General features: G+C 56.2%; 1 protein-coding gene across 1 annotated transcript in view; it reads left to right on the top strand.

Annotated features, from left to right (window-relative positions):
* The window catches only part of CDH22 (cadherin 22), a 75,027-nt gene extending 50,324 nt beyond the window's left edge, over nt 1-24,703 (top strand). Inside the window, exons 6-12 of the mRNA XM_054173347.1 lie at nt 2-189; nt 937-1,190; nt 9,033-9,169; nt 16,919-17,040; nt 17,357-17,474; nt 21,037-21,288; nt 23,060-24,703. Coding sequence (XP_054029322.1) covers nt 2-189; nt 937-1,190; nt 9,033-9,169; nt 16,919-17,040; nt 17,357-17,474; nt 21,037-21,288; nt 23,060-23,598 — 1,610 coding nt within the window. The 3' untranslated portion in view covers nt 23,599-24,703. The remainder of the gene's footprint in view (nt 1; nt 190-936; nt 1,191-9,032; nt 9,170-16,918; nt 17,041-17,356; nt 17,475-21,036; nt 21,289-23,059) is intronic.
* Nucleotides 24,704-25,427: the final 724 nt, after the last annotated feature.

The raw sequence follows: 25,427 nt of genomic DNA on the forward strand, positions 1-25,427 counted from the left end.
GAGATGTATCAGTTCAGCGTTGTGGAAACCGCCCCTGTGGGCACTGCCATCGGGAGGGTGAAGGCAGAGGACTCTGACGTGGGGGAGAACACAGACATGACCTACCAGGTGAAGGATGAGGAGGGGATGGAGATGTTCAGGGTCACCACGGACAGCGACACCCAAGAGGCTGTCATCATGGTACAGAAGGTGAGAGACGGCAGGACAGGGAGGGCACATCCCTCCGAGGGCCCTTTCCTCTGGGGACTTCTGCTGCTGCATTCCAGTTGAAATGAGAACTGCTCTGAGCACCGCTCTAGCAGCGGCAGTTGCATTGCTGTGCCTGCTGCAGGTGCAGGCCTGCCTCTGCTGCCTGGGTGGCAAAACACAGAGGGGAAAGGTTGAGAAGGAGCAGGAGCAGCAGCACTCTACTGAGGGCTGTGGAGAGGAGTGCTTACAGCCATTATTGATGGCTCCTGTTAGGGGAGAAATATGCTCACCTAATTCCTTACCTGACCAGCAGCACTTTGACAGAATCTGCTTTTGGTGGCAAAAACAATCAAGCAAACACTTGATGCAGGCAGGAAAGAGTGATGGCTCCCCGAGGCTGCTGCGTTCAGCTCTCCTCCCCTGGAGCAGTGAGAGCAGAGGGTGATGAATGCTCAGAGCCTGCTCGCTCCAGCACACAGCGTGCTGGCTTCCCACCGAGTCCTGCCTGCCCACACCCTGGACACCCTTCTGGGGGCCCTAGAGAGCCTGGGCTGGAGGCTGCTTCTTACTCTGCCCTCCTTGGTGTGGGTGCTGCCGATGGGAGGGCAGAGCAGAGTTCCCAGCCCCCTGTGGAGGCACTAGAGGGGAGGAGCAGGTGGCTGTGGTGTCTCTGAGGCTGCCAGGGAAGGAAGGGGCAGCAAGGGACTCCCGGGGCTGGGTATGATTAACCTTCTCCTCTTGTCCCAGCCTCTCGACTATGAGTCAAAGAAGGTGCACACCGTGGTGGTGGAGGCCCTCAACAAGTTCGTGGACCCACGGTTCGTGGACCTGGGCACCTTCCGGGACCAGACCATTGTGCGAGTCTCGGTGCTGGACGTCGACGAGCCCCCCGAGTTCCGACCCCCCTCCAACCTGATGGAGGTCCAGGAGGACGCCCACGTTGGCTCTGTCGTGGGGGTGGTCACAGCCCTGGACCCAGACACAGCAAACCATCCTGTCCGGTGAAGCTCTCCTCCTGCTTCCAGCCGCGGGCAAGGCGCGCGCGTGGCGGGGGGGCTTGCGGCTGGGGCAGAGGGGAGATGGGGGCGGAGGAGGAGGAGCAGTGAAGGTGGAGGTGACGAAGGTGGTGTCCTGTGGGACAGGTGCCCGGTGGGTGAGTGGCAGCCTCTGCACAGCACAGGCATCTCACACAGGTGACAGGGACGTCATGGCGGGCCATGGGCTCCTGGCAGGGCAGCGGCAGGGTGGTGCTTGCATGTCCTTGCTGCTGCCAGCGAGGCGTCTGCAGCGGTGCCTGACGCAGGCACCTACCTACAGGCAGCTACCAGCGCTGACAGGAGGGCAGCAATGAAGGGTGAGAGCTGAGGTGAGGCTTGGGGGTGCAGAGCCACAGCTCGGCTGTGTGCGTGCACGGGGATCAAAGATCAGAGCAGTTTATATTTGGGCAGGGGACTTAATCCAGGCCTAGCAGCTTATCTGCACAGGACATTTCCCATTTCCAATTAATTTGTGGCTAAAGAGATTGTTACCTTGTTAAATTGTTATTACCTAAGGCAACAAAGCAGCCTTCTGGCTCTGCCAACTGGCTGGAGTGGGGAGCAGTTGAGCTGGAAAGCTGCTGTGCAGAAAAATCCTCCATGTGTGGAAAATTTCCTTGAAATGTGTGTTCTGGTGCCAGGTGATGGCAGGGCTGCAGGCAGCGGCGGTGCCTTCGCCTCCCAGAGCCCTGCAGGCAGCCAGCCCTGCCCAGGCAGCTTCAAACTGGGGCACAGCAAGGGACTGGGATGTGGATGGAGGAGGATGTGGCCAGTCAGGTTTGGTTTGACGTCCCAGGGTGGCTGCTTGGGGTGCTGAGCTCCAGTGCTGTGCACCCATCGTGGGAAGGGCGCTGCTTCAAGGTGGAGCGAGGGCTACCTCCTGATCTTCATAGAGATGAAGATTGAGACGTTCAGGAAGCTCAGAGAGTGTTTTACACGTGGAAAGCTGCCAAGTGCAGATGCCTGGCAGGCAGCAGGGAGTGTCGTGTCACAAGGCTGGATACTGAAGGTTGTCTTTGGGGTGAATGTGAATGGAATCAGCCTTGGCACGCCAGGAACTCCCTACCGGAGCCTTGCACCATTCCAACTCTTCAGTGCTGTCTGTTGGACACTGTTCTCAAAGTGCCTCTGCTCACCTTGTCCTGGGGCTGCCCTCCCCATTTAGGCTGTGTCCAGTTTCTCTTTGTGGCCTGCCCTAAGCACGTGGCTGCTGGCTGGAGCTGCTGGGACGCGTGCAGGCTCCGGACACGTGGTGCGGCTGCTTTGGCGCTCCGCTGTTCCTAGCAGTGCTACGGAACACAGATTTGATTTTCTGATCTGTAATTGTAGGAAAGGTGCCTTGGGGACAGAACTATTCTCATCCTCCTTTTTTTTCCTCTTGTTCTTTGAGCTGCTTCCCTCTGGAGCCTGTTGCATTGTTTGCAGACAGAACAAAAGCTAGCCGTGGAGTCAGGCTTTCTACTGCTGTGCAGGAGGGACTAGGAGCAGAGAGAAGCAGATTCAAGTGCTCTGCAGGAGCAAGAGGGTTAGAGCCCAACCTCTGCTGTGCAAGTGTCTCTCTTCCAGCAAGCTTAGTGCCAGACAAGGCAATGCCTCATGCTTAGGCACGAGGGCCCAGCCAAGAGAACTCCCTGCTGCAGCTTGGGAATTGCAGTGTGCTCTCCCTTATCAGGCCTGATGCATTCAAATCCGTGTCCTCCCTCCAGCTACCCCTGGGCAGGGAGCTCATCCTGTGTCCCTCGTGCTCCCCTGTGGCATTTGGTCTCTACCCATCCACCTCTCCAGTCCCCTCTGTTCTAGCAGAGCCTGCTGCTGTGAGCAGTGGCAGCTCAGTCCCTGTCTGATGCCCCTTTGGTGCTTGCCCAGGCAGGGTGGGTGACCCTTCCTGGCCATCACAGCATGTACCAAGCGGAGGCTAAGGTCGTATTGGTCACACCGGTGTGGCACCGACACAGGAGGGAGGTGCTGCTGGATTTCTCCTGCTTTCCTGTCCTGGCTAGCCAGGTAATTTAATAAAATACTCTGCCACGTAGGCTGCTCACAGCTTCAAAGTGGTGCACAAACATTAATCCAAGCCTGCTGCAGCACCCTGCCAGGATGTGACACTCGCCCGTCAGCAGGAGCCGGCAGTAAGTCGCCTTGCATCTCAAGTGCACTGCTCCAAAATGCAGCCACAAGAAGCCAGCACTTGTACTTCACCTTTGATACATTAGAGAGCAACTGGGCTTGACAGCACAACCAGCATTTGATCCTCAGCTCCTTGAAGTTGATGTGAACCCTTTCAAGCTGCAGCAGTTCAGTGGATCCCTTTAACTTACTGATCCTTGTCTGCTGGAGGTGGAAGCGAAGATGTGGCTGTGCTGCTGCAGTGGCTGCTGCCTCCTGGACTCTGCTCTGTGTGCTGGCTGTGCCCTGTAAGTGGGGGAGAGCCACAACCTTCTGTTGTGATGAGATGCATTCTCCCCTTGAGGCAGGAGGGAACAAGGATTGCCAGAGACAGCAGAGCAGAATTCAGTTCTGTCAGCGTTTCCAGGTCCTGCTGACACCGGGCTGCCAATAACAAGGTTTGGGAAGTATTTTTAGCCAAATGGGAAAGGAGGTGCCCTTGGCTCTTTGTTTCCATCCCTAGGCCAGCACACAGAAGGCTGCACCATCCAGCCTGAAGCACTGGAGGCACCTTTCAGCTTGGCACTCCCCTCCCCTCCTGTGCTCCACTTGCTCATCCCACGTGGATGTGGTCGCTTGGGGTGAGAATGAATCCCTTCCAGATAAACCATGCTGGGACTCACAAAGTGACCTGTTTAAAGGTGTGAGGGTTGTGGGGGGCTGACTGCCCACTTCTCATCAGGCATCCCTGAGGCAGGGCTCACTGCCCCTCTCCTGGCTGTGTGTGGCTGTAGAGCCCCTGGCAGGGTTTGCCCAGGGAGGGAGGAAAGCTGGCACTCAGGGTGCCCAGGGAGCAGCCCCTGCTGTGGCTGCTTAGGGGGACAGACTCCCTCCAGAGTGATGCTGAGGGGCTGCCTGTGTCCTCAGGGGGAGCACAGAAACCCACCTGTACATGCAGGAAAAGCCTTTCCAAAGGACCAGAGCTTTTTATTTCATTCCATCCTTGTTTGCTGCTGAACAAAACCTGGAACCACTCTTTTTCTTTTTTTCCCCTTTTTTTTTTTTCTCCCCCCAGAAAGAATTTGGTTTCCAGTTGGCTTTTTGGCTTCAGCTGTACATTTCCTGGGTGCAGTGTGATTTTTCTCAGCTGAGCCATTGTGTGAGGTAGTACAGTGATAGACTGTCTCTGTGTGTGAGGCTGTTTGTATGGGAGCCTTTTGTTTTTCTCTCTGCAGTGGGAGCCTGTGCTCTGCTTGTGTGCATCCTAGGCTTTATCTGCTGTGGGAGGACAGTGCTTGGGATTTAAGGTTCTCAGAGATATTCTTGTTTGGCACTCACCAAATCCATGGGCACGTGTTGGACATGGGCATTTACAGGCTCCAACAGCACAGCAAGAACTACAACCTGCTTCCACACAAAAGAGAGGAAAGGAGAGGGGGGGGGGAAAAAACCCAAACACAACACAAACCCTTTCACACAGTGTTTGAAAAGCTCCCTGTTAACAAAACACATGGCAGAAAATGTGCTCCTCCTCGCTTTCAGGGGAGGGTGAAGGGAAACAGAACTGCTTGAGAAACGCACTCAGGAGAAAGCTGAGCACCCAGAAAGCTGTCGAAATTAAACAGTCACTTGTGACACCCAAACCAACAGGCAGTGCCAGCAGGAGGAGAGGGGAAGGGCTGACAAGGTCTGCATGCCAAGCAGAGCTGGGGACTGCAGTTCAGAGAGCAGGCACCAGCCAGCTGTAGGGGGAACCGAGCACACAGCCAGTCCCTGGAGCACCCAGGGATTCGTTGTTGCTTCTCCCCAGGTGAGAAGCACTGCTTGGCTCCGTGGGATGGCTGAGTATCACAGAACATTAGAGCTTGGAAGGGACCTCCAGAGATCATCAGGTCCAACCCTCCTGCCAAAGCAGGAGCGCCCAGGGCAGTCTGCACAGGAATGCATCCAGGGAGGTGGTGGAGTCACTGTCCCTGGAGGTGTTTCACAGGAGACAGGATGAGGCACTTGGTGCCATGGTTTAGTTGATAAGTGTTGGGTGTTAGATTGGCCTTGATGATCTCAAAGGTCTTTTCCAACCTACTCTATTGTAGTGGATTTTGACAGTCTCCAGAGAAGGAGACTCCACAACCTGTCTGGGCAGCCTGTTCCAGTGCTCCCTCACCCTCACTGGAAAGAAGTTTCTCCTCCTGTTGAGGTGAAATCTTCTATGTTCAAGCTTGAGCCAGTTGTTTCTTGTCTTATTACTGTGCAACACCAAAAAGAGATTGGCCTCCTCCCTTGACACCCACCCCTCAGATGATCAGATCCTCTCTGAGTCTTCTCCAGACTAAACAGCCCCCAGGGCTCTCAGTCTCTCTTCAGAGGGGAGTTGCTCAAGTCCCCTAATCATGCTCGTGGCTCTCCATTGGACTCTCTCCAGCAGTTCTCTGTCTGTCTTGAAGCCCAAAACTGGACACAGTATTCTAGGTGTGGTCTAACCAGGGCTGGGCTGCTAGAGGTGGAGAGGCTTGTGATGGACCATAGCTGGGAAAGGTCATACTGCACAAAATGCCTGAGCACAGCAGAGAGCTGCTGGTTCTGGCTGCTGTGGCACAGGGATAGGCATGAGCTCTTGGAAGGGGAGATTAGCGTTGTGTAGAGCAGGTTGATCAGAGCTCTGAGTGGGTCATGGCTTTGCAGGCAAGGATGGACATCCCTGTGCTCCCTCTGTCCTCAGATCCAATGCCAGCCTGGTGCTCCAGGGCCTCCACTGCACTTTGTGCAGAGGGAGAGCGTGGCCTGGCCAACTGCAGAGTCACAGCACCTAGAAGCAGGCTCAGCCCTGCTTTTGTGGCAAGCACAGGCAGCACTCAGAGCTCTGTCCCCTTCCCCTGGCACAGTGTGGAGAAGGTGGCAGTTCTCTGGAGTGGTGGTGACAAAGGGACCAGATTTCTGGTTTGGTTTTGCCCTGCCATGGGCAGTCAGTCCTCAGCAGACAATTTGGAAGTGAGAGGAGATGGTTCTAGCAGCAAAACAATTAGAAGCACAAAAGGTTGCCAGTAGCATGACACAGAGCACTGCCCCTCCAGCCTCCTGCCCTCTGGCCGTGCAGGCAGCCAGTGTCAGATGTTTCCAGGCTCAGGGATGTCTCCCATCTCTAACTGGGCTTTCTGCACAGCTCCTTCTTGCAGACATCTCTGTTTATGCAGCAGTGACACAAGTGTGAGCAAACCAGGGATGTTCTTACCTGAGAAGCAGGGAAGGCTTGTGGAGAGCAAAGCACCATCCTGAACTCCAGCCCTGACAAAAAGTGGAAGGGAAGAACAGGATGTGTTGAAGGCCAGGTGGTGTGGCAGGACAGTGGAATCAGTTATGCAAATGCAGCAATTATGCTCCTGAAGAAAGATCTTAGCCCAGTTTCTGTTCTTCCTTCTAGCATTACCTTGGACTGATGTGTCCAAGTCAGCACAGCCAGACCTCTGCCTTCCCTTTGCAGTGAGTGAGCACAGAGTGGATGAGAGGCTGCAGCGTGTGCCAAGAGAGTGTCATTGTCCCTCCTGGAGCTGGCTGTGTGCCTGGAGAGGCTGTTTCCAGCTGGGAGTTGGGCAGAAAATGCCAGGATGGCTGGAAGTCCCTGGCAGTTGGTTGAGAGGTGCCTAGGCTTGTACCTGGCTTTGTGTGGCAGATGCCCATCACCTGTAGATGCAGGGAGGGGGCAGGAAGCCAGCCCTGCAGGTGCAGAACATGCTGCACTGTGCAGGTGCAGTGTAGAGGGGTTTGGAACATTGTGCCTTCATTCCAAGTGCATGCTGTTGTGTTTTATCTCTCACCCCCCTGTCTGTCTGAAAGGGAGAGAGCTAGAGAGCATAACCTGCTACTGTTTAAAGCTTTAAACAGCACAGAAGTGCCTTTGTTTGTGCCTTCACTAGAGCCAGAGCTGCCCAGCTGTGAGGAGAGGTACCCTCAGGGAGGACTCTCATTTGCAGCTGGTTCCCTTCAGAGCATAGGACACAAAGGCAGGAGGCCATCTATGCCTCTGTAGAGTCCTTGCATGCAGAAGGCAAGCTGCTGTTCCCCAGCTGTGAGCCTTGTGGGTGGTGGACCTGCACACCACAGCTGGTCTGTGCCAGGTGAGACAGGAGCAGTCAGGGAAGGAGCTCTGCAATGTGTGGAGCCACTCCACCATCCTGAATGTGCTCCCAGCCAGCAGCCTGTGCTGCTCTGCTTCTGTCTGATGTGGCCTCTCAGCACTGTAACAGAATCAACCAGGTTGGAAAAGACCTCAGAGATCATCAAATCCAGCCTATTACCTAATACCCAACACCTCCTGACAACCAAACCATGGCTCCAAGTGCCACATCCTGTCCTTTCTTGAACACCTCCAGGGACTGGTGACTCCACCACCTCCCTGGGCAGCACATTCCAATGGCCAATTACCCTTTCTGTCCTGTCTCCTCAGCTCTCCAGCTTGCTTTGTCCCTACATTTGTCTTCCTTCTGTTGCTGGACATGTGACTGAGGGCTTTTAATTTATTCACAGCCATCCTTTTGGTAATTTATCCTTTGTACTCTTTGCTGCCTTGTAATATTTAATTCTGTGGCTCACTTGGGGATGTGCTGCGTGTGAAAGCTGCTGTAGCAATAACATCATGCTGGATTGTTTGTGATTTGGAGACCTCCAGGATTCCTAACCTATTGCTTCAGCTGGCCTGGGCTTCCCTTCCAGTCCCATCCCCACGGAGCACACATCTAATTATGGCTTGATTTGGTGTTAGATTGCTTTGTTCCCTGTGTGACATGGGCAACGGCTGGAAATGCAGGACATGCCCCTGGGGCTGGCTGTGTGGGCTCCTGGTGGCATGGCTGAGGCATGGGGCTGAGCCTGAGGGTCTGCCTCCTCTTTTAGGAAGAGGTGGGAGTCGTGGCCTCCAGAGCTGGCACAGGGAGTGGGTGGACTTGTGGATGTGGCATCCAGGGAGGGAGTGTTTGGAGCAGTGCTGATGGAGAAGAATGAAAGCTTTGTGTGAAGGGTCTCTGCTGAGCAGCTGGAGCCAGTCAGAGCTGCAGGAGCTGTTGAGCTTTCTCCTGTGAAACTGGGAAGCCAAAGCCAGGGCAGATCTCAGGGCTGCTGGGAATGCTGTGCTGTGCTGATTGTGAGGATCCTGGCCACTCCACACCTCTCTGCTTCCAGGGCCCTTGCTGCAGTTGCCCAGGGTCATTCTGGATTCAGAGGAGACCTTGCTGTAGTTCAGGTTGTCTGCAGGTCTGGTACACAGCCTTCCAGGTCTCTCTTGGGTGGGTTCCATGGCAGCATCAGGAGGGAGGGTGGTTAGTGAGGTGAGCTCCTTGAGCAGGAATGCACTGCATTGCCCTGGGGTGGTGACTCTCCTCAACCTAGAGCTCAGAAGCTTCCCAGAGTCACTATTGGAGTTACACCCCGTGATTTCTGTATCCCCCTGTCTATCTTGAGCATCAGGTTCCCATCAGAGCAGGCTTTTCCCCTTGCCTGAGTGCTGTTCTGCTTTTTGCACTGAAAGCCACACTTCCATTTTCCTTGAGCTCTGCTCTCGTACCTGGCAGAGGTTGGGTCTTTGTGTCCTGTGCTGCAGCAGAGGAAGAAGAATGGTGACACAGGGACAGTTCCCTCTGTTCCTGGGGCTGAGGGCCAGCTTGGGCTTGGCACAGGCAGCTGACAGCTTTCCCTTTTGCCTGCTCTCAGGTACGCCATCGACCGCAGCACCGACGCAGAGAGGATCTTTGACATCGACGCCAACACAGGTGCCATCGTGACAGGAAAGGTCCTGGACAGGGAGACTGCAGGGTGGCACAACATCACTGTCCTGGCCATGGAAGCAGGTGAGGTGGTGTGGTGGGTTGAAAATTCCACCCCTCCCCCTGCCCCCCCAGTATTAATTTTGCCAGCCCAGCCCAGCTGGAAGCAAATGCAAGCTGTATTTAGAAGCAGAACTCCAATCTACAACGGAGTGCAGTGAGTGTGTACAAAATATCCAGGATGTACAACATTTACAGGCATTTACAGTTAATAAACAGCACAAGGACCCCATCCTGGTCAAAGCTACTAGATTCTGCCTCTCTGCCCCCTGCCCTTACCTCCCTGTAGAACAGAGAGAAGAGAGAAGAACTTAATACCAAAACAATGCAGCCAAGGTCAAGCAGAAGTCAGTTAGTGTCCCTCCCAGAGCAAAGAAGTGAGAAGAGAAGTGAAGATTGTTTAGGTACAACCAGCTTGACTCCTTTATCTCTTCCAGTGGGATTCTTTAGAATCACCTTTATTTTCCTTTTTACACCCAAGAGTGATTGGTTTACATTTTACTACTTTCTGTTCAAGATCTGTGGGGGGGAAAAAAAAACACCCACATTTAAAGCTATAACCTAAAACTACCCCAGGTGGGATGCTGTGTGGAGCAGGCAGGCTGGGCTGGGCTGGGCTGGGACACAGAGGGCAAAGAGGGAACTCTGGGTATGTTCACCACAGAGAAGGCCAAAATCAAATGTTAATGAATGCTGAAGGGAAGGATAAAACTGCAGCAGCACCAAGTCTGGCATCTCCCCAGGCAACCTAAAAATACCCTTCCTGACTCCAGCACTGCCAAAGGAGTGTGGTCCAAGTGTGTTTGATGAACACTAATCAAATTTGTTATCTACCCACCAGCTCTGCCAGGCAGCCTGGCACAGCTGGCACCATATTGGCACCTCCTGAGTGGCTCTGGGGGGTGGGGGGGGGGTCTGTGCTCAAATCAGCTGCAGCCATCTGCTGGGGGCAGTTGCCCCATCAGCTGGAGCCCTGTGGCACAGCTGGCTGCCAGCACTCACTTCTGCTGGTGACTTGTGGTGGCTGGGATGTGCACTCTGGATTTGTGCCTTGGGATGCCTCCCATGCCCTTCCTCCTTGATCTCCCTGCCTCTGGTGTGGCTGTAGGCATGGCAAAGCACGGCAAGGCGCAGAGGAGGGGTCCCAGCACTGCAGCAGGGGGAAGAGCCCGTGGGGGCAGAGTGTCCCTGTGCTGGGGATGGGGAGCACTGGTGCTAGCAGCGTCAGGCTGCTTGAGCTTCGGCTGCGGTGCCTCACCTCCCCCTGCAGCCCTTCAGGAGCAGCCTCAGGCAGAGGGGGAGGTGAAGTTCTTTTGTCCCCTTCTGAAGTGAGCTCTTTTCTGACCCTCGCAGGAGAGCCCTGCAGATGGTCCCTTCCTTCCCTCCCGGCTGTGCTGTTCTTTAGCTGTATTTACAGCGGCTGCCACATCTGCTCCCGCCCAGCTGGGAGAGCCCGGGGAGGGTAAACAGCTTCAGTGGCTCTGCAGGTTCTGTTGGTTTATCCTCCCTTGGCACAGCGCAGGCGACGCAGCCTGGTGTGGACGCTTCCAGCAGAAGTTCTGTTTATCTTTTCTTCTTTACTGATGAAAGAAAAGAGCAAACCTGGGTCCTGCTGCTCAAAGGATCTCTGAATAAACTCCTCTTGAGGAATGAAAACAGCAGCAGCCAAGAGGAGGCTTTGCTTCTCTCCAGGTGTTCTGCCGCGGGTAGGAAGCTGCCCTGGGCACATCCTGCTGCCCTCCTTCGTGTTTGTTCGGTGCCTTTGCTCAGGGGCTCTGCAGCTCCCCCTGCATAGCAGTGGATCTGGCCCCATGGGCCCCAGGGAATGCTCTGTCTTCCTCCTTTTTCTGAGCCTGAAGCTGTAAAAGGGGCTTCAGTCCCAGGCACCCTGCAGGGAAGCAGAAAGGCACTGCTGTATTCCTCACAATTTTGGATGCAAAAGTCACCAGGGCTACCTGGGACCTGCTGTGCTTGGCCACCCCATGGCAGCTGGTACTGAAACTGCTTTGGTTCAGAGCACTTTCTGACACCTGCAGATGTGTACCAAGGCCTGTGGACAGGACCCCTCCCCAGGTTTTGCTCCCAGACACCCCTCAGGAGTCCTGGTTCTCATTTCCTTGCTCATTCTTGAGCAGGAAGATGCTGTTTAGGATCTCATTTCCTCGCTCATTTTTGAGCAGGAAGATGCTGTTCACATTCTAGGACTTGGGTCAGGGCCTGGCTTTGGGGCCAGAGATTGGCTCCTGCTGCAGTGGCAGCTGTCTGCTCCAGTGGGGCTGGGCTGCCAGGGCCCTAGGAGAAGGAGGAGCAGTGGCCCTGGCCAGGCTGCACTGCCCATGGGGATGTCTCTGGCTCTGCAGCATGTCCCAAGATCCCTCTGCACCGGTGCTCTGTGCCTGCCTGCTCTGGTGACCCCTGCACCCTCTGGCTGGGGTGCTGTTTTCAGCCCTGCCTGGCATCAGGCAGTGGTGCCCAGGCATGCCAGCACTGCCAGCCACACCAGAGAGGGGGTAGCTCATTGCAAAGTTGCAGGATACCTCGGGGGTCTAGAGGAAAGCTCAGAGCCAGGGGAGGGGGGGATCAGGGCATGGCAGCACAAGCCAGCATCCAGAAGGAAGTGGAGGTGACAATAATCAGAAGGACAGCAGCTGCACGCAGCAGCAGGGATCTCGGAGCAAGTCAGTAAATGCTGCAGCTCCCCTCCAGCAGGGAGCCTGTCAGCCTGCATCGCTTCAGCAGCCCAGGAGCCTTCAGTGCTCTGCCTCCTCCCATCACCGAGCTCTGACTCATCCATTTTAACTGCCCAGACGTCCCTCCCAGCCACATTATCCTCAGCGTTTTGTAATCATGAAATATTAATGACTGATACTGAAGTTAAAGAGCAATCTGTGTCCGAATCCTCTGGTGGGAAGGGCACTTGTAAAGCTAGAGCCTTCCCAGGGACAGAGGGCTTTTGGCATGGGGCCCTGCAGCAGCTGGCAGCCTGGCACCAGCTGTGGCAGCAGGAGCCTGGGCTGTGGGGTGGCACACAGGTGTCTGGGGCCAGGGGCAGCTGGCAGTGCCCTGTGGTGCTCGCTGCAGGCATGCAGGTTGCAGCTGGCTGCTGCAGGCTGCTGCACAGCCAGACAGAGGCAAGTGGTGAAATATTCTTTCCCTTTCAGCAGCCAGAGTTAAACTTTGCAGAGGGAACAGATCAAACTTGCAAGGCATTCTCACTGCCCAGGCTCATGCCTGCTACCCCAGCTCCTCCTCAGAGCTGGTAGGCAGCTGTGCCCTTTCACTTCCCACAGCACCTGGGCAGGTGGCCTGAAGCACATTGGACCAAGGTCTCGTTTCCAGCAACCTCCTCAAACTGTTGGCACTGCCTGCTGGCAGGACTGCCCAGGAAGGGTCTACCCAGCAGCAGCTGAAGGGCAGTTTGCCTCTGCCAGCACTGTTCCTGCAGGCAGCCTGTCTGTTAGGCTTGAGCAGCTGAGTACAAGAGCTGACCCCCTCTGACCTTTGGGAGCCCCCTCAGACCCTCTGCTGCTGTGGCAGAGGTTGTGCCTGAGGGCATGCACCCCTCCTGTAGAGAGCCAAGGGGTGCAGGCAGGGCTGAGGAGTGGTGAGGGAAGCTGCAGCAGTGCCTGGCTGCCCCTGGGGCCAGCTGGGCTGTCGGCTGCTGCCAGGGGGAGCAAGGGGCAGGCCCCCCAAGAACAGGCAGTGCCCAGGAGGAGCCAGCTCGGCCAGCTGGCAATCAGCAGAGTTTGGGCTCGCAGCATGGAGGGCAGTGGGGAGCTTGGGGGCTGTTCAGCAGGTCTGCCCTGGTAGCAGGCCAAGCATTCCCAGAGATAAATCTTCATCTCCCTCACAAGCTGTTTACCTTCCCTGGGCTAATATTAGCGATTCTCTTCCTGTTTCCCTCTTTGCTCATGTTAACTGATGAGGCCTTGACTGCTGTGTCCACTGCTGGTAATTGAGATGATAAATCTTCCTGCTGGAGGCTGGCTGTAATCAGAGCATTGTGTTTGGATGCGATTTAATGAGTCTCATGCTGCTGAGTTTGGGCAGGACTCAGGAGAGGTGAGAGCCATTTATATGTCCCTTGGCTTAACCGCTGCTTCCGCTTAGCTTCCCCCCCAGCTGGGAGCCACAGCTCCAGCTCCCAGGCTCTGTGTCCAACGAGCTGTACCCCTGGCACGGCCCTGCTCCATCCCTGCCATCAGTGCAGCCAGGCAGCTCCGCTAACAGCTTGCCAGCAGCCTGTGCTTCACAGCCGTGGCACAGGCGCTGCAGGACAGGGTGCCCCATCCTGCTCTCTGGCATCTTGTTCGATCCCATTTGCTGAGAGAGTGAGGAATAAATTCCTCCCCTGCCTCTGCTGGCTTCCCTACCAACGTGAACATGTTGAATTCAGCATTATAACCAATTGAGCCTTGGTGCAGAAGCGAGTAGGGGCGAGTGCACCAGGAGCTGAGATTCCCCAGGTGCTGCTGCCACCACCAGCAGTGAGCCTCTGGGCTTTCCTCAAACTGTGCTTCAGGCCCAGCCAGGCACCTTCCTGTCCTGCACGTGGTTTGGGTGCAGGCAGGAGTGCCAGTGGTGTGTCTGCTTCTGCAGGGGCTGGATTTGGAGCCTGGCAGCAGAGGTTTGGATGGAAAGGTGTGAAGTGCCTCATTGTGAGCTAGTGAGAGAGTGTGGCAGGGGAAGGGCTGGATTACAGAGCAGCAGTACCATGGATCTCCTCCTTTTCTGCTGTGGCAGGGGTGGCCAAGCAGCTTGGCAATCCCTTCCCATCACTGTCAGCTCCGGCTGCAAAGCATGCAGTGCTCAGAGCAGCTGCCCAGAGCTGCTTGGTGTCGGACACAGGCGCTCAGCTGCCTGGAACCCAGGGAGTGGGTGAGCTGTTGGTGTTTTGTATCTGAAGGTGTAAGACAGGAGTATTGTCCTGGTCAGATCGCTTGCATGGTTAATTTAATTCAGAAAGAAAAATACTTTAGGATGTGGCTGAAGGTTCAGACAGAGCATCTGAGGCTTGGCCTCAGCGCTGCCACGCAGCAGGACCGTGGTTATCTCTTGCTCCAAAGGCAGGGCACTGCCACTCTCCACACTGCCCACCCCGTCATCACACTGCCCACCGAGAAGCAGCTCAGCCCTGGGCATCCAGCCCACCCTTGCTGCCCATCCTGAGCTGCCCTGTCGCTAGCATGGCCGCGGTGGGCAGACCTCTGGCCACCCCGCCCCCGGCAGGCTCCAGCCGCGCTGGCAGGGGCAGCCGGCAGCCCTCAGCCCCGGGGGCTTCCCGTTCGGCGCCGCTGCGCTTCCAGCGTTCTCCCTCCTTGTTCTGTGCCTGCGCCACGTCTCCTTCCTCAGCCTTTCCAGATTAATAGCATCCCAACTCCTGAAGGAAATGCAGGGAAAACGGCGTGTTTAATTTTCATTTGGGGGAGCAGCCTGCTTGCCTCGCCGCTGTCAGTCAGGTTTTCTCCAGGCTGACATCAATTAGTTTAAAAATATTGAATGTAATTTTGCCTGACACAACATATTGCAGCCACTGCAAAATATAATTTATTTTAGAAGAAGAAATAATTAAACTAATTTGCATGTCAGTCAGCTGAGCTGGAATGCCGAGGAGAGGCGCCGCGATGGAAGATGACTTTGCCTCTCCAGCTGCACTCCGCCTGCCCACGGGCACCCCCCTCTGCCCCAGCAGGGAGCTGAGTGGTGCTCGGCAGAGCCCTGCAAGGGCTTTTTCTGTGCCCTCCTCCAGCCCTGTGTGCTGGAGCTCAAGTGGGGATGGAAGGGGGGGGTGGTGCATTTCTGAGCACGTAGAGGAAGCAAAGGTCAGAGGTGGTGGAGTCTGCATTAGCAAGGCTCTCATCATCAAAACAATCTTAGTCACACTTTCGACCACCATAAATCCAGCTGATGCCACACAGGGACAGAAAGCATTTCAGAGATGTTTTGGAGAGAACTTTTTTTTCAAATGCACCCAAGCATTTTTGATGTTTTCACCCAGGTGTCCTGAGCTGATCCCACAGAGCCTCTGTGGCACACTCCGTGCCCAGAGATCCTGGGTGGAGCGTGGCAGCGCTGGGATGAGCTCCTCTTCGCAGCCAGCTCTGGCATCAGGAGAGGAACTGCTCCTCCAGGTCACAGTCAGGATGAGATTAGGTCCTGGGCTCTTTCTCCTCCCAGGCTCTTCTTCCCTTCTCTTTCTGTCCTTCCTCATCTTTCTCTTGGCAGTGCCTCCAGGGCGATGCCAGTTTGTTTCAGAGCTGAGCAGCAGGGATGGTTATCCACTGAGGAGGAGGTGATAAGGTGCTGTTGTCCTCCTTGCAGGAGTGAACCCTCTAACCTTCTGCTCATTTGTGGTCCTGGTGGGCAGCAGACAGACTCCTCTACCTGCCCTGGGCTCCCTTCCCACCCCACTGCTTCCCCTTCCTCTCTCCCCAGGAGCAGCCTCATTTCTTTCACTGCCCCAACTGTGCCTTTTAAAATAATGCAGGTTCCAGGCTTTTAGTCACGACTTCTGCCTCCCTCCCCAACAAAACCAACCATCTAATCACCAGAGCAGCCAGTCTGGGTGGGAGGGAGTGATAACACGAGAACAGGGTGAAGGCAGCTCTGGGGAGGGGGGCTTAGGTTCCCGGCTAATTATGGAGCAGCACTAAATCTCCTCTCCCCTGGGTCCTTCCCCCACCAGATCTGCAGGGGCCAGCAGTAATTCTGGAGACAAACAGGCAGCAGAATTCCTGCCTGGGTGAGGAGACAGAAGCATGGGGTCTGTCACAGCTGCAGCCTCTGGGTAAAACCAAGGAGATGGAGCATGAGGGAGCTCTGGTTTCTGGAAGCACGTGAGGTGCTTCAGACAACATGAGGTCCTCCAGAGTCATTTATAACGTTACAGAGACGGCTCAGGGTGCCTTCCTGGTGCCAGCATAGGGTAGAGCAGCACTGCAGGGCAGGAGCTGTAAATGTGGTCCCTGCCCCCTTGGCACAGAGAGTCCAGAGCAGCACAGTGGGTGCAGACCTGGCCCTGGCCCAAGGGAGAGGAATAGCTGTGGCCCCTGGGGCCCCCTGCCCATGCAAGTCACAGGTTGCAGAGCACAGTGGTGAAGGGGCTGCCCTAGGCCCCCTGTGCCAGCTGGAAGATGGTGCCAGCTTCACGTTCAAACTGCTGATGGTAATGCAAAAATCAGTGTGCATGGCCTGGGTCCAGGGTGGGAGCCCCACACCTCAACAGCAGATGTGCAGCCACACTCACCTGGGAGCCATGGAGCTGTGTGTGACAGCCTTCATCACCACTTCTCTTGGCCAATCCCAGCTGTTCCACATCAGGCCTCTGCTCACTCTCAGCCACAGCTGCTGTCCCCTGGGGTTTCAGGGTCAGGGTCCATGTCAGGGGGTGGTGTTTGCACATCTGAGTCTGATGGTCCCCTCTTGGTGCTGCGGCACAGATGTTCATCAGTGGTGACTGACCCTTGCCACAGGGACTTGCCTAGGGCTGCTCAGCTTTCCCAGGAGTAAGTGATGCCAACAGCAGCATTGCAGGAGTCCTTGGAACACAGGTTGGGTTTCTGTACTGGAACACAGGCGTGGCGAGGCTGAGCCATGCTCTGTGAGCCCACAGAGCCGGTCTGTGCGTGGGTGGGCAGAGGTACGTTGCTGTGCCGCCTTCTGCACTGGCAGCATGAGCAATGGCCTCTGGACAGGCAGAGATGAGGAGGGTTTGTTCCCTGCTAGCAGCAGATGGCATTTCCTGCTGAAGCTCTGCTGCTTTTTTTGTTTCAGATAATCACTCACAGGTGTCGAGAGCCTCCCTCCGTATCCGGATCCTGGACGTCAACGACAATCCTCCTGAGCTCGCCACCCCCTATGAAGCTGCTGTGTGTGAGGATGCCAAGCCAGGCCAGGTAGCAGGAGTCCCCCAGCCCCTCTCCCAGCTCCCCATCAACGCCTGCAGTGGCATCATACTGCGAGCAGGACTCTGGACCAGTGTCAGCCTGCCTGTCCTTCCCTTTCTGCCTGAACGTCCGTCCCCTGCAGCAGCTGTCACACTGGGAACCACTGTGCTGGTGTCCTACAGCTAAGCTCACCTATGGGGACAAGAGCTCATCCCTTACTGTGGCAGAAGCTGGTGGTGCTCTGCTGGGCTGGACCCTGTGAGTGGGGCCCATGAGAGGGGCTGTGGAGCCAGCACTGATCCTCACCTCTGCTCTTTCTTCCCAGCTGATCCAGACAATAAGCGTTGTGGACCGCGATGAGCCTCAGGGTGGCCACCGTTTCTACTTCACACTGGCCCCTGAAGCTACCAACAACCACCACTTTTCTCTGCTGGATATTCAGGGTAAGTCCTGCTGTGCCCTTCCCAGTCCTGCAGCTTCCAGCTGGAGCAGCCATGGGGCTGTGGGCTCGTGGTCCACCTGTGCTGGATGGAGCTTGGGACACATTGGGCCCTCCACAAGGCTCCTTGCCAACCTGAAATGGTTGGGCTGGTCAGACAGCAATTGGGTTTCCTCATGGAGGCTCTGCCAGCTTTCTTCTCTTCTGCAGACAGAGCCAAAGCTCCTCTCACGCTGTCTGCTTAATGTTCAATGTTTTCAGGGCTCTCAGTTTCTTTTTTGATGCGAAATCTCCAACCTGCCTGCAGGCGAGGAGATGACATGGATTTAGAGATGAACTTGCTTCTCTTTTGAGCATTATGATTTATCCCTCCCCAAGGTAAGGTAAATCCTGGAGCACTGGGTCATCCTAGGGCTGCTGTGTGGGTGGGCAGCCCCACGGTCCTGACAAACAGAGCAGCTCAGAAGTCCTGTGCAGCCCTTGGCCGTTGCAGGTTATCCGGAATGCAGCTGGATTCCCTGCTAAGTGGTGGCTTAGGAGAGTGGTTCCTCTGCATTCCCTGAGGCTCATCCTGTCCTCTGCAAGCACAGCTAGGCAGGGCCTGGCTGTTCCTCTGGGAAGCTCTGGAGTTCACTGCGGCTCTGGGCTCTGGATGGCTCCATCCCCACCAGCTGCTGTGACGGAGGGGTGCCATGCAGGCGCTGGCTGAGCCCTGGCTGCCGTTTGGCTTTGCAGACTTGGGGGGGGAGGAGGTCATGCTGTGTTTGTGTGGAAGAGAGCAATTCTGAGAGGTAGTTATATCCTTCCTATTTTTGCCTGGTGCTTTGGGTGAATTTAAGTGTTGGTTGCAGCAGCAAGTGGAGCAGGGACTCTTGGCAGCTGCTGGGACCTTCTCTAGCTGTGTGTGCACCTACTTGTCAAAGGGGGACAGCCCAGATGGAAGCCAGCAGACTACACCAAAGTGCTGACCTGGTTTGTGGCTTTTTTAAGCCATGTTTTTTCTGGTTTTGCAATTTCATCTGTTAGAAGTTCTGATTTAGTTTGTCCTGAGCTTCTCAGAGCAGCCTCCTGCTGCTGTGAGGTCCTGCTTGCTCGGTTTGGTTCAGCATTGTTAGGGGTAGTCAGAATGCAACTTGTAGCAAAAAGGCTTCAGCTCAGAATTGCAGAAGGGCTGATGTGGCTTCATGCCCTAAAAAAATGTGCAACTGGCCCTGACCTGGGACCCTCCCCCTCCACTGCTCACAAGGCCTTTGCTTCTTATCATGTAAGCAAGCCTTAATCCTCTGCAAGATCTGGCCCCACACCCAGCGATTAACTCCCTTCGCTTTCCCTGAAGGACCTTAGGAAACCTGCTGAGTTTTCACCCCAGCATCCCTCCTTCTGGACCCCTCTAGGAGCTCCAAGGGGGCCGAGGCTGCACTCCCTGCTCCGAGCTGGGGGGTGCACCATGGCTGGGCTGTGATGAGCAGCACAGGCAGGGGTCCCACTCTCCCATTGGTGCAGCTGGGGCTCACCAGCAGCCAGCACAGAGCTGGCAGTGCAGGACACAGACTCGTGTGCCGCTGCCTCCTCTCAAGCTGCTGCTCCCTTGAGTGGGACAAGGCTCTTGTTGCACAGGGTAGTCCTTCAAGCTAAATGATCCCACAAACTTTGCATGTGGTGCAACACTGCATAAAATGAGTACAAGCTGGCATCACCTCCCGCCTGCTGCTCCCAGGAAAACAAATCTGTTGCTGCAGGGCTGTTCTGAGGGCGTTTGCAGACCCTCCCAGTTGCCAAGTGATGCACAGCCAGGGGAGGAGGCTGCCTCTGCAGATGGTGGCACCCCTCATTTCTAACGTGTGTGGCGGTGCCAGCTCCCTGCCCTGGCTTCCCGCCTGCCTTCTCCAGCCTGGTGACCACCCCACGTGCTCTCACCCTCACGCCCTGCTCCTGTGGGTTCCCTTTGCTGCACCACTTTGTCCTCCCCCTTGCATCCTTCTCAAGTGTTCCACTCCCCTCGCTCTTGTCTCTCCTCCTCCATATAAATATCAGTGGTGACAAACTGCTGCCACCAGCCCATCTGTTTCTCTGTACAAATTTGTAGCCAGTTTTGAAACGTGATTTATAAATATTGCTTTTGCAGCCAAGGAGTGACACTGATGGATGTCAGCACAGATGGATTCACAGGGCTCTTGCTTAAATCCTTCTGTCTTTTACTTTGCACTTACTTCCCTCACCTCCTGCAAGGCAGCAGAAAGCCACCTGGGGCAGGTGACAGTCCTCAGCGTGGCAGGGACCGGCTCCTGCTAGAGTCTATCGGGCAGGGCAAGAGCACCCAGCCCTAGCAGGGCTGGCAGCAGGGGAGCCTGACCTTTGCTCTGCCCAAGGGAGTGCTCCAGCAGTTCCTCCTTCATCAGACAAGGAATAAACCTTGTGTGGTAACCATGGGCAGAAAGGGAAAAGCTGATGTCACCCAGATCCAGTTGATGGCATTCCAAAGGCGTTCGCCGTCGTCTGCCTCCAAACTCGCCTTTTGCTTGGGTCTTTCTGGCCTGAGAAAATTGATCACAGAAGGATCAAAGGCAATTAAAGCCTGGAATCCTGTTCTCCTGGAAAATGCTCATTATGTTGGAAAAGATGGCAGAAAGCATCCAGGCCCAGCAACCTGGAAGGGGTGCTGGATAACACGGAGTGACACATGGAGCTACTGACTCCAGAGCTCAAGGGCTAAGTGAGCAGATGACTGAACTCTCTGCAGGTCTCATTAAGAGCATGTCATGTGTGATAGAAGATCTGAAAATCACAGCAATCAAAAGCAAAATGTTAGGACTGGGTTCATCTCTGGCAGCAAGGCTCTGGAGAGTCCCATGAAGTGGTGGTTGTAATGGGATCAGCGTGGGCTGGCTGAGCCCCTGAAACAGCAGGGTTTGGTTTGAGCACATGGGGAGGAGCTGGCTAGCTCGGCTGGGAGGCTTGGAAGGAGCTCTGCCTGCTCCTTCAGCACTTAGAAAGAATTCTGGGGGTATTTGGCCCTCTGTCTGAGGCAGGACCCCTCACTCACAGCTCTCAGATTTAGAGGCAGTAACTGCTCTTGCAGGTTCAATGCTCCCTGAATTCAATGCCACCCTGTCTGCTCTGGTCTCCATGTCAGCAACTGATTTCTTATTCCGATCTCCTGCTCTGTGCCACCTCTTCTGGAAGGTTTTTCTCTGACTGCTTCTACTGCATGGTTGGTCATCAGGGCTCAGACACCTGTGTGCTGTTGCTCCTTTGCCAAGTTTCCCATGCCCAGGGTGGGCTGGCTGGCACGGTGCTGGGCTGGCACCAAGATGCCCAGTGAAGGGGCATGGCCTGGAGAGGAGCTGGAAAACTCCCAGCACTCTGCTGAGGGCTTGGCTGCAGGGTAGCCAGGAGCTGGCTCTGTGCTCTCGGTAACAGAGAGGAGGGAGGCCCTGTCCCTTTTTTGGGTGGTGGCTGGAGCTGGCACACAAGCAATGGCTGAGGAGCGTGGGGGAGCTCACGGTGAGCCCTGCTGTCCGTGCTGGGGAGAGTGACTTTGCCGTGGGCTTGCTTCCTTCCTGCAGACAACACCGCAGCGGTGCACACGCAGAGAATGGGGTTCAACCGGCAGGAGCAGGACGTGTACCTGCTCCCCATTTTGGTAGTGGACAGCGGTCCCCCAGCCCTCAGCAGCACGGGGACCCTGACCATCCGCGTCTGCGGCTGCGACAGCGACGGAGCTATCCAGTCCTGCAACAGCACTGCCTACATCGTGTCGGCCACGCTCAGCCCCGGAGCCCTCATCGCGCTGCTGGTGTGCGTCCTCATCCTGGTCGGTGAGTGCCCGCCCGTCCCCAGCCTCCTCCTATCCTGTCCCATCCCCGTTCCAGCCAGCATCACCCGAATGAGCGCCAGCAGCTGCTGTGGGCACCAGCAGGGAATCATAGAACTGTTAGGGTTGGAAGGGACCTCAAGGCTCAGCCAGTTCCAACCCCCCTGCCATGGGCAGGGACACCTCACACTACAGCAGGTTGCTCACAGCCACATCCAGCCTGGCTGCAAACACCTCCAGGCAGGAGGCTTCCACCACCTCCCTGGGCAACCTGTGCCAGTCTCTCACCACCCTCATGGGGAAGAATTTCTTCCCAGCATACAACCTGAATCTACCCATTTCTAGTTTTGCTCCATCCCCCCCAGTCCTATCCCTCCCTGACACCCTCAAAAGTCCCTCCCCAGCTTTCTTGTAGCCCCCTTCAGATACTGGAAGGCCACAAGAAGGTCTCCTTGGGGCCTTCTCTTCTCCAGACTGAACAGCCCTAATTCCCTCAGTCCATCCTCATAGCAGAGCAGCTCCAGCCCTCTCATTATCCTCCTGGCCCTTCTCTGGACACCTTTCAGCACCTCCAGAGCCTTCTTGGAAGCCTCCACATTCACCCAGCTCCTGCGTGCTGGCTCCAGGGCAGGGCTCCCTGTGTGCAGGCACTGAACTGCTGCCCAGCAGAGCCTGCAAAGCTGCCAGCTTGCTCCTCACCTCGACAGGCTGGAGCTGAGAGCTCCTTGCCAGCTGCCACGCTGTGCCCACAGCAGGCATCTTGCAGCACACGGGGCACATGTGTGTCCCAGTGTGGTGGGCAAGGGTGGCAGGGGCGAGGCACGCAGTTGAGCTCTTGCCTTGGAGTGCTGGGAGGGTCAGGACTGGAGCATGTGGGCAGGAAGTGGTGCACACAAACCAGAACACTGCCCAGCTCAGGATCTGCACCCTGGGAATGCTGCTGGCTGCCACTGCCACACAGGCACAAGCTTGTGCTGGTCTGCAGGGCAAGGTGTGAAGGTGCAGGGCAAGCACGGCTCTGTGTGTGCAAGGGACAGGGCATAGATGGAGGTGCTGCAGTGCCCTTAGGCTTAGCACAGGGCAGTGGATGGACACTGCTGCTGCAAGCCCTCTGGCACCAGTGCTGGCTCTCAGGTAGCTCCTGAGGCTTTCTGGACACCTGTGGTGCCAGCATGGTGTTCAGTGACGTCTCCTCTCCTTGGCACACTTCTGGTCCCCATCTCCTGCTGCATCTGCACTGAGAAACCTCTTTCCCACGGGGTGCACTTTGCCCTGGTTTCATTTTCCAGCACAGTGCAAACAAATTTCTGCCTAATTCCCCGAAGGACTGAAGTGCAGATGGGTGCTTTAAAGGTGATGGGATGAATGGCTGATGATCCAGGACACAGCTGCAGCTCACTGCCATCTGCTCCACATTCACCCTCCCAACCCTTGGCTGCTGCTCTGATTCATGCACCCCCCTTTTCCTACTCATCTTCTGCAGAATCCATCCGTTTGTCTGTCCAGCTGTGCCTTCATCCATCTGTCCCTCCTGTCTCAGCGGTCGCACTGCATGGGAAAGGAAGCTCCTGGTCCGCACTGGAGCCCAGGCAAAGCTCTCTCCAAGCCAGTGACACAGCCCAGCTGCTATTCGCTAAGCCTGGCTGATGGGAAGCAGCTGGTGTGGGGCTACCCATGCCCGAGGGTGCCAGGTCTTGGCAGGGGCTGTCCTCATCCCGTGGGAGCGCAGCTGCCTCGAGCCCCCGTGCCCGCCTGACCGTCTCTTCCTTTCCCAGTGCTGGTCCTTCTGATTCTCACCCTGAAGAGGCACCACAAAAGCCATCTGGCAGCCGAGGATGATGAGGACATGAGGGACAATGTCATCAAATACAACGACGAAGGGGGTGGCGAGCAGGACACGGAGGCCTATGACATGTCAGCCCTGCGCAGCCTCTATGACTTCAGTGAGATCAAAGGTGGCGATGGAGGTGGGGGGCCAGGAGAAGGGGTCCTGAGCAGAAACCCAGCCTCCCAGCTCCATTCCCTCCCACAGTGGGTGCAGAGCCCAGACCTGGACTTCTCCGTGTTCAGAGACTATATCTGCAGGAAGGTGCAGCAGGCAGACGAGGACCTCTCTGTGCCACCCTATGACTCCTTCCAGACCTACGCCTTCGAGGGCTCAGACTCCCCCGTGCCCTCCCTGAGCTCCATCAACACGTGGTCCAGCGGCTCAGAGCAGGACTTCTCCTACCTGGGGGGCTGGGGGCCGCGGTTCCGGCAGCTGGCGGCGCTGTACGCTGGGCGCAGGGGCGAGGAGGACAGCGAGGAGTCCTAGACACCCTGCCAGCCCCTGATGCCCCCTGCACCAGGGCTCCACGCCGTGAAGGGGACAGCCTGTGCCACCAGCTGGGCTCTACAGGCGCTGGGCAGCAGCACAGGACCAAGGAGCACCGGGCAATGATGTGCTCCTTGGCCACCGCCTCCCGTCCCGGGGGACCTCTGACCTGCACAACGAGGCTGGAGAGCCCAAAGGAGCTGCTGCAGCCATCCTCATCTCCCTATCAGCAGTCTCCACTGAAGCACTACCCGTTAATTTAAGAAAGAAAATGTAGCTCCAGATAGCTTGGAGGGGCTTTCTGCCCCTGCAAATTATCATTTCAATAGATCTGCTCAGTGAGCCCAGTTCAGGAGAGGAAGAGTAAACCGGGAGCCTTTTGTTGTCTAAATTGTTTTTGTCACTTGAGTCAGAGCATCTGACGTGCTTTGATTTCTGTGGGAGCTCTCCTTGCAGAGGGGACAGCTTTTAACATTTGCTGTGGTTTTGGAGCCCTCTGCTCTCTGCCCCTGGGCTCCTGGGCAGTGCCCGGCAGGTGGCACAGTGTGGGAGAGATCGTGTTTGGGTGCAGGCTCCACAGTCACGTCCTGCCACGGGGTGACTGCTGCCCTGCAGCCCACCTCAAAACATACTCCCCCACCCCGCCCCCGAGCTGCAGCTTCCTCGCTGCTCAGTGCTTAGGCCTTTCAAAGAGGCTGGTGATGTGATGGAGCTCTCTCTTTCCCACCAAGCAGGCATCGTCTGCAAGGTCCTCATGTGCACCACAGCCCTGGAGGCAGATGGGGACATCCTGCCTGCTGCTGAAGCATGGTGCTATAGCCTGAGCCATGGTGCTGGGGAGTGGCACACCCTAGGCTGGCTTTGTCACCCTCGTGGGGCCAGCTGGGCCAGGGTGGGCTGCACAGTGCAGAGGTCAGTGCACCCTGGCCATCATTTGGGGGTGAGGAGAGCTGCATCCCAGTGAGAGAACTATGCTGTAAGGCATGAGGGGACTCCAGTTCCCTGTTCTGGGGGGATAATTCCTGCTTACACCCAGCTGACAGTAAAGCATCACCATGGCAATAGAAAACCATCCCCAGGATACATGCCTGAGGCCAGATCCTGCTGGTACCAAGCTGATTGCTGTAGGTTGGGCAGTGGGTCTGTGACATCCTGGGGACACAGGGTGTCCCCACCCTGACACAGTGCCCAGTAGGAGCTCCTGCAGCAGAGCTGTCTTGGCATGAAATCTCTGGGTTTGGGAGGCAGGTCAGGAGGAGGCCATCAGGATTGCAGATGCTGCTGGAGAAAAGTGCCCAGTGCCTGGCACCTTTTCAGCTGCTGACTTCCCTGGAGTCAGCTGAGCAGCACCGCAGCTCCTTCTCTGTTCACGTTGGAAAACCTCCCAACTGCATCATTGATGGGTAACTGGTGAGGTCTCCCAAGGCCTGACACATCCTGGGCTTGTCATTGGGTTTGTCCTTTTCGTTTAGCCACAGTGTTTTCTCTCCTCAGAGATGTGACTGTAAATGTCCACGCCTGGTCACCTTTTACTGTGTTTTGCTTCCTGGCTGCTGGCCTTGGTCCCTTGGCTGCAGGACGCATCTCCGCCGCTGCTCCTGCCCTTGGCTGCTCCCACCCACTGCCACCTTGTCTACTCACACAGGAGCTGCACCTTGGCTTTCACACCAGGACCAGGAGCTGCTCGCTTCTCAGAGTCTCTCCAGTCCCCACCCAAGGAGGTGGCAGGTGCCTGCTGCTGGCACCCACGCCCAGCGTGCTGCTGGTTCACTGTGATGATGCTGGGGAGGCAGCCGGGCCCAGGGGCTGCTTTGCACTGGCCCTTGAGT

This window comes from Dryobates pubescens, chromosome 26 (genome assembly GCF_014839835.1).
Source record: "Dryobates pubescens isolate bDryPub1 chromosome 26, bDryPub1.pri, whole genome shotgun sequence".
NCBI classification, from domain to species: Eukaryota; Metazoa; Chordata; class Aves; order Piciformes; family Picidae; genus Dryobates; species Dryobates pubescens.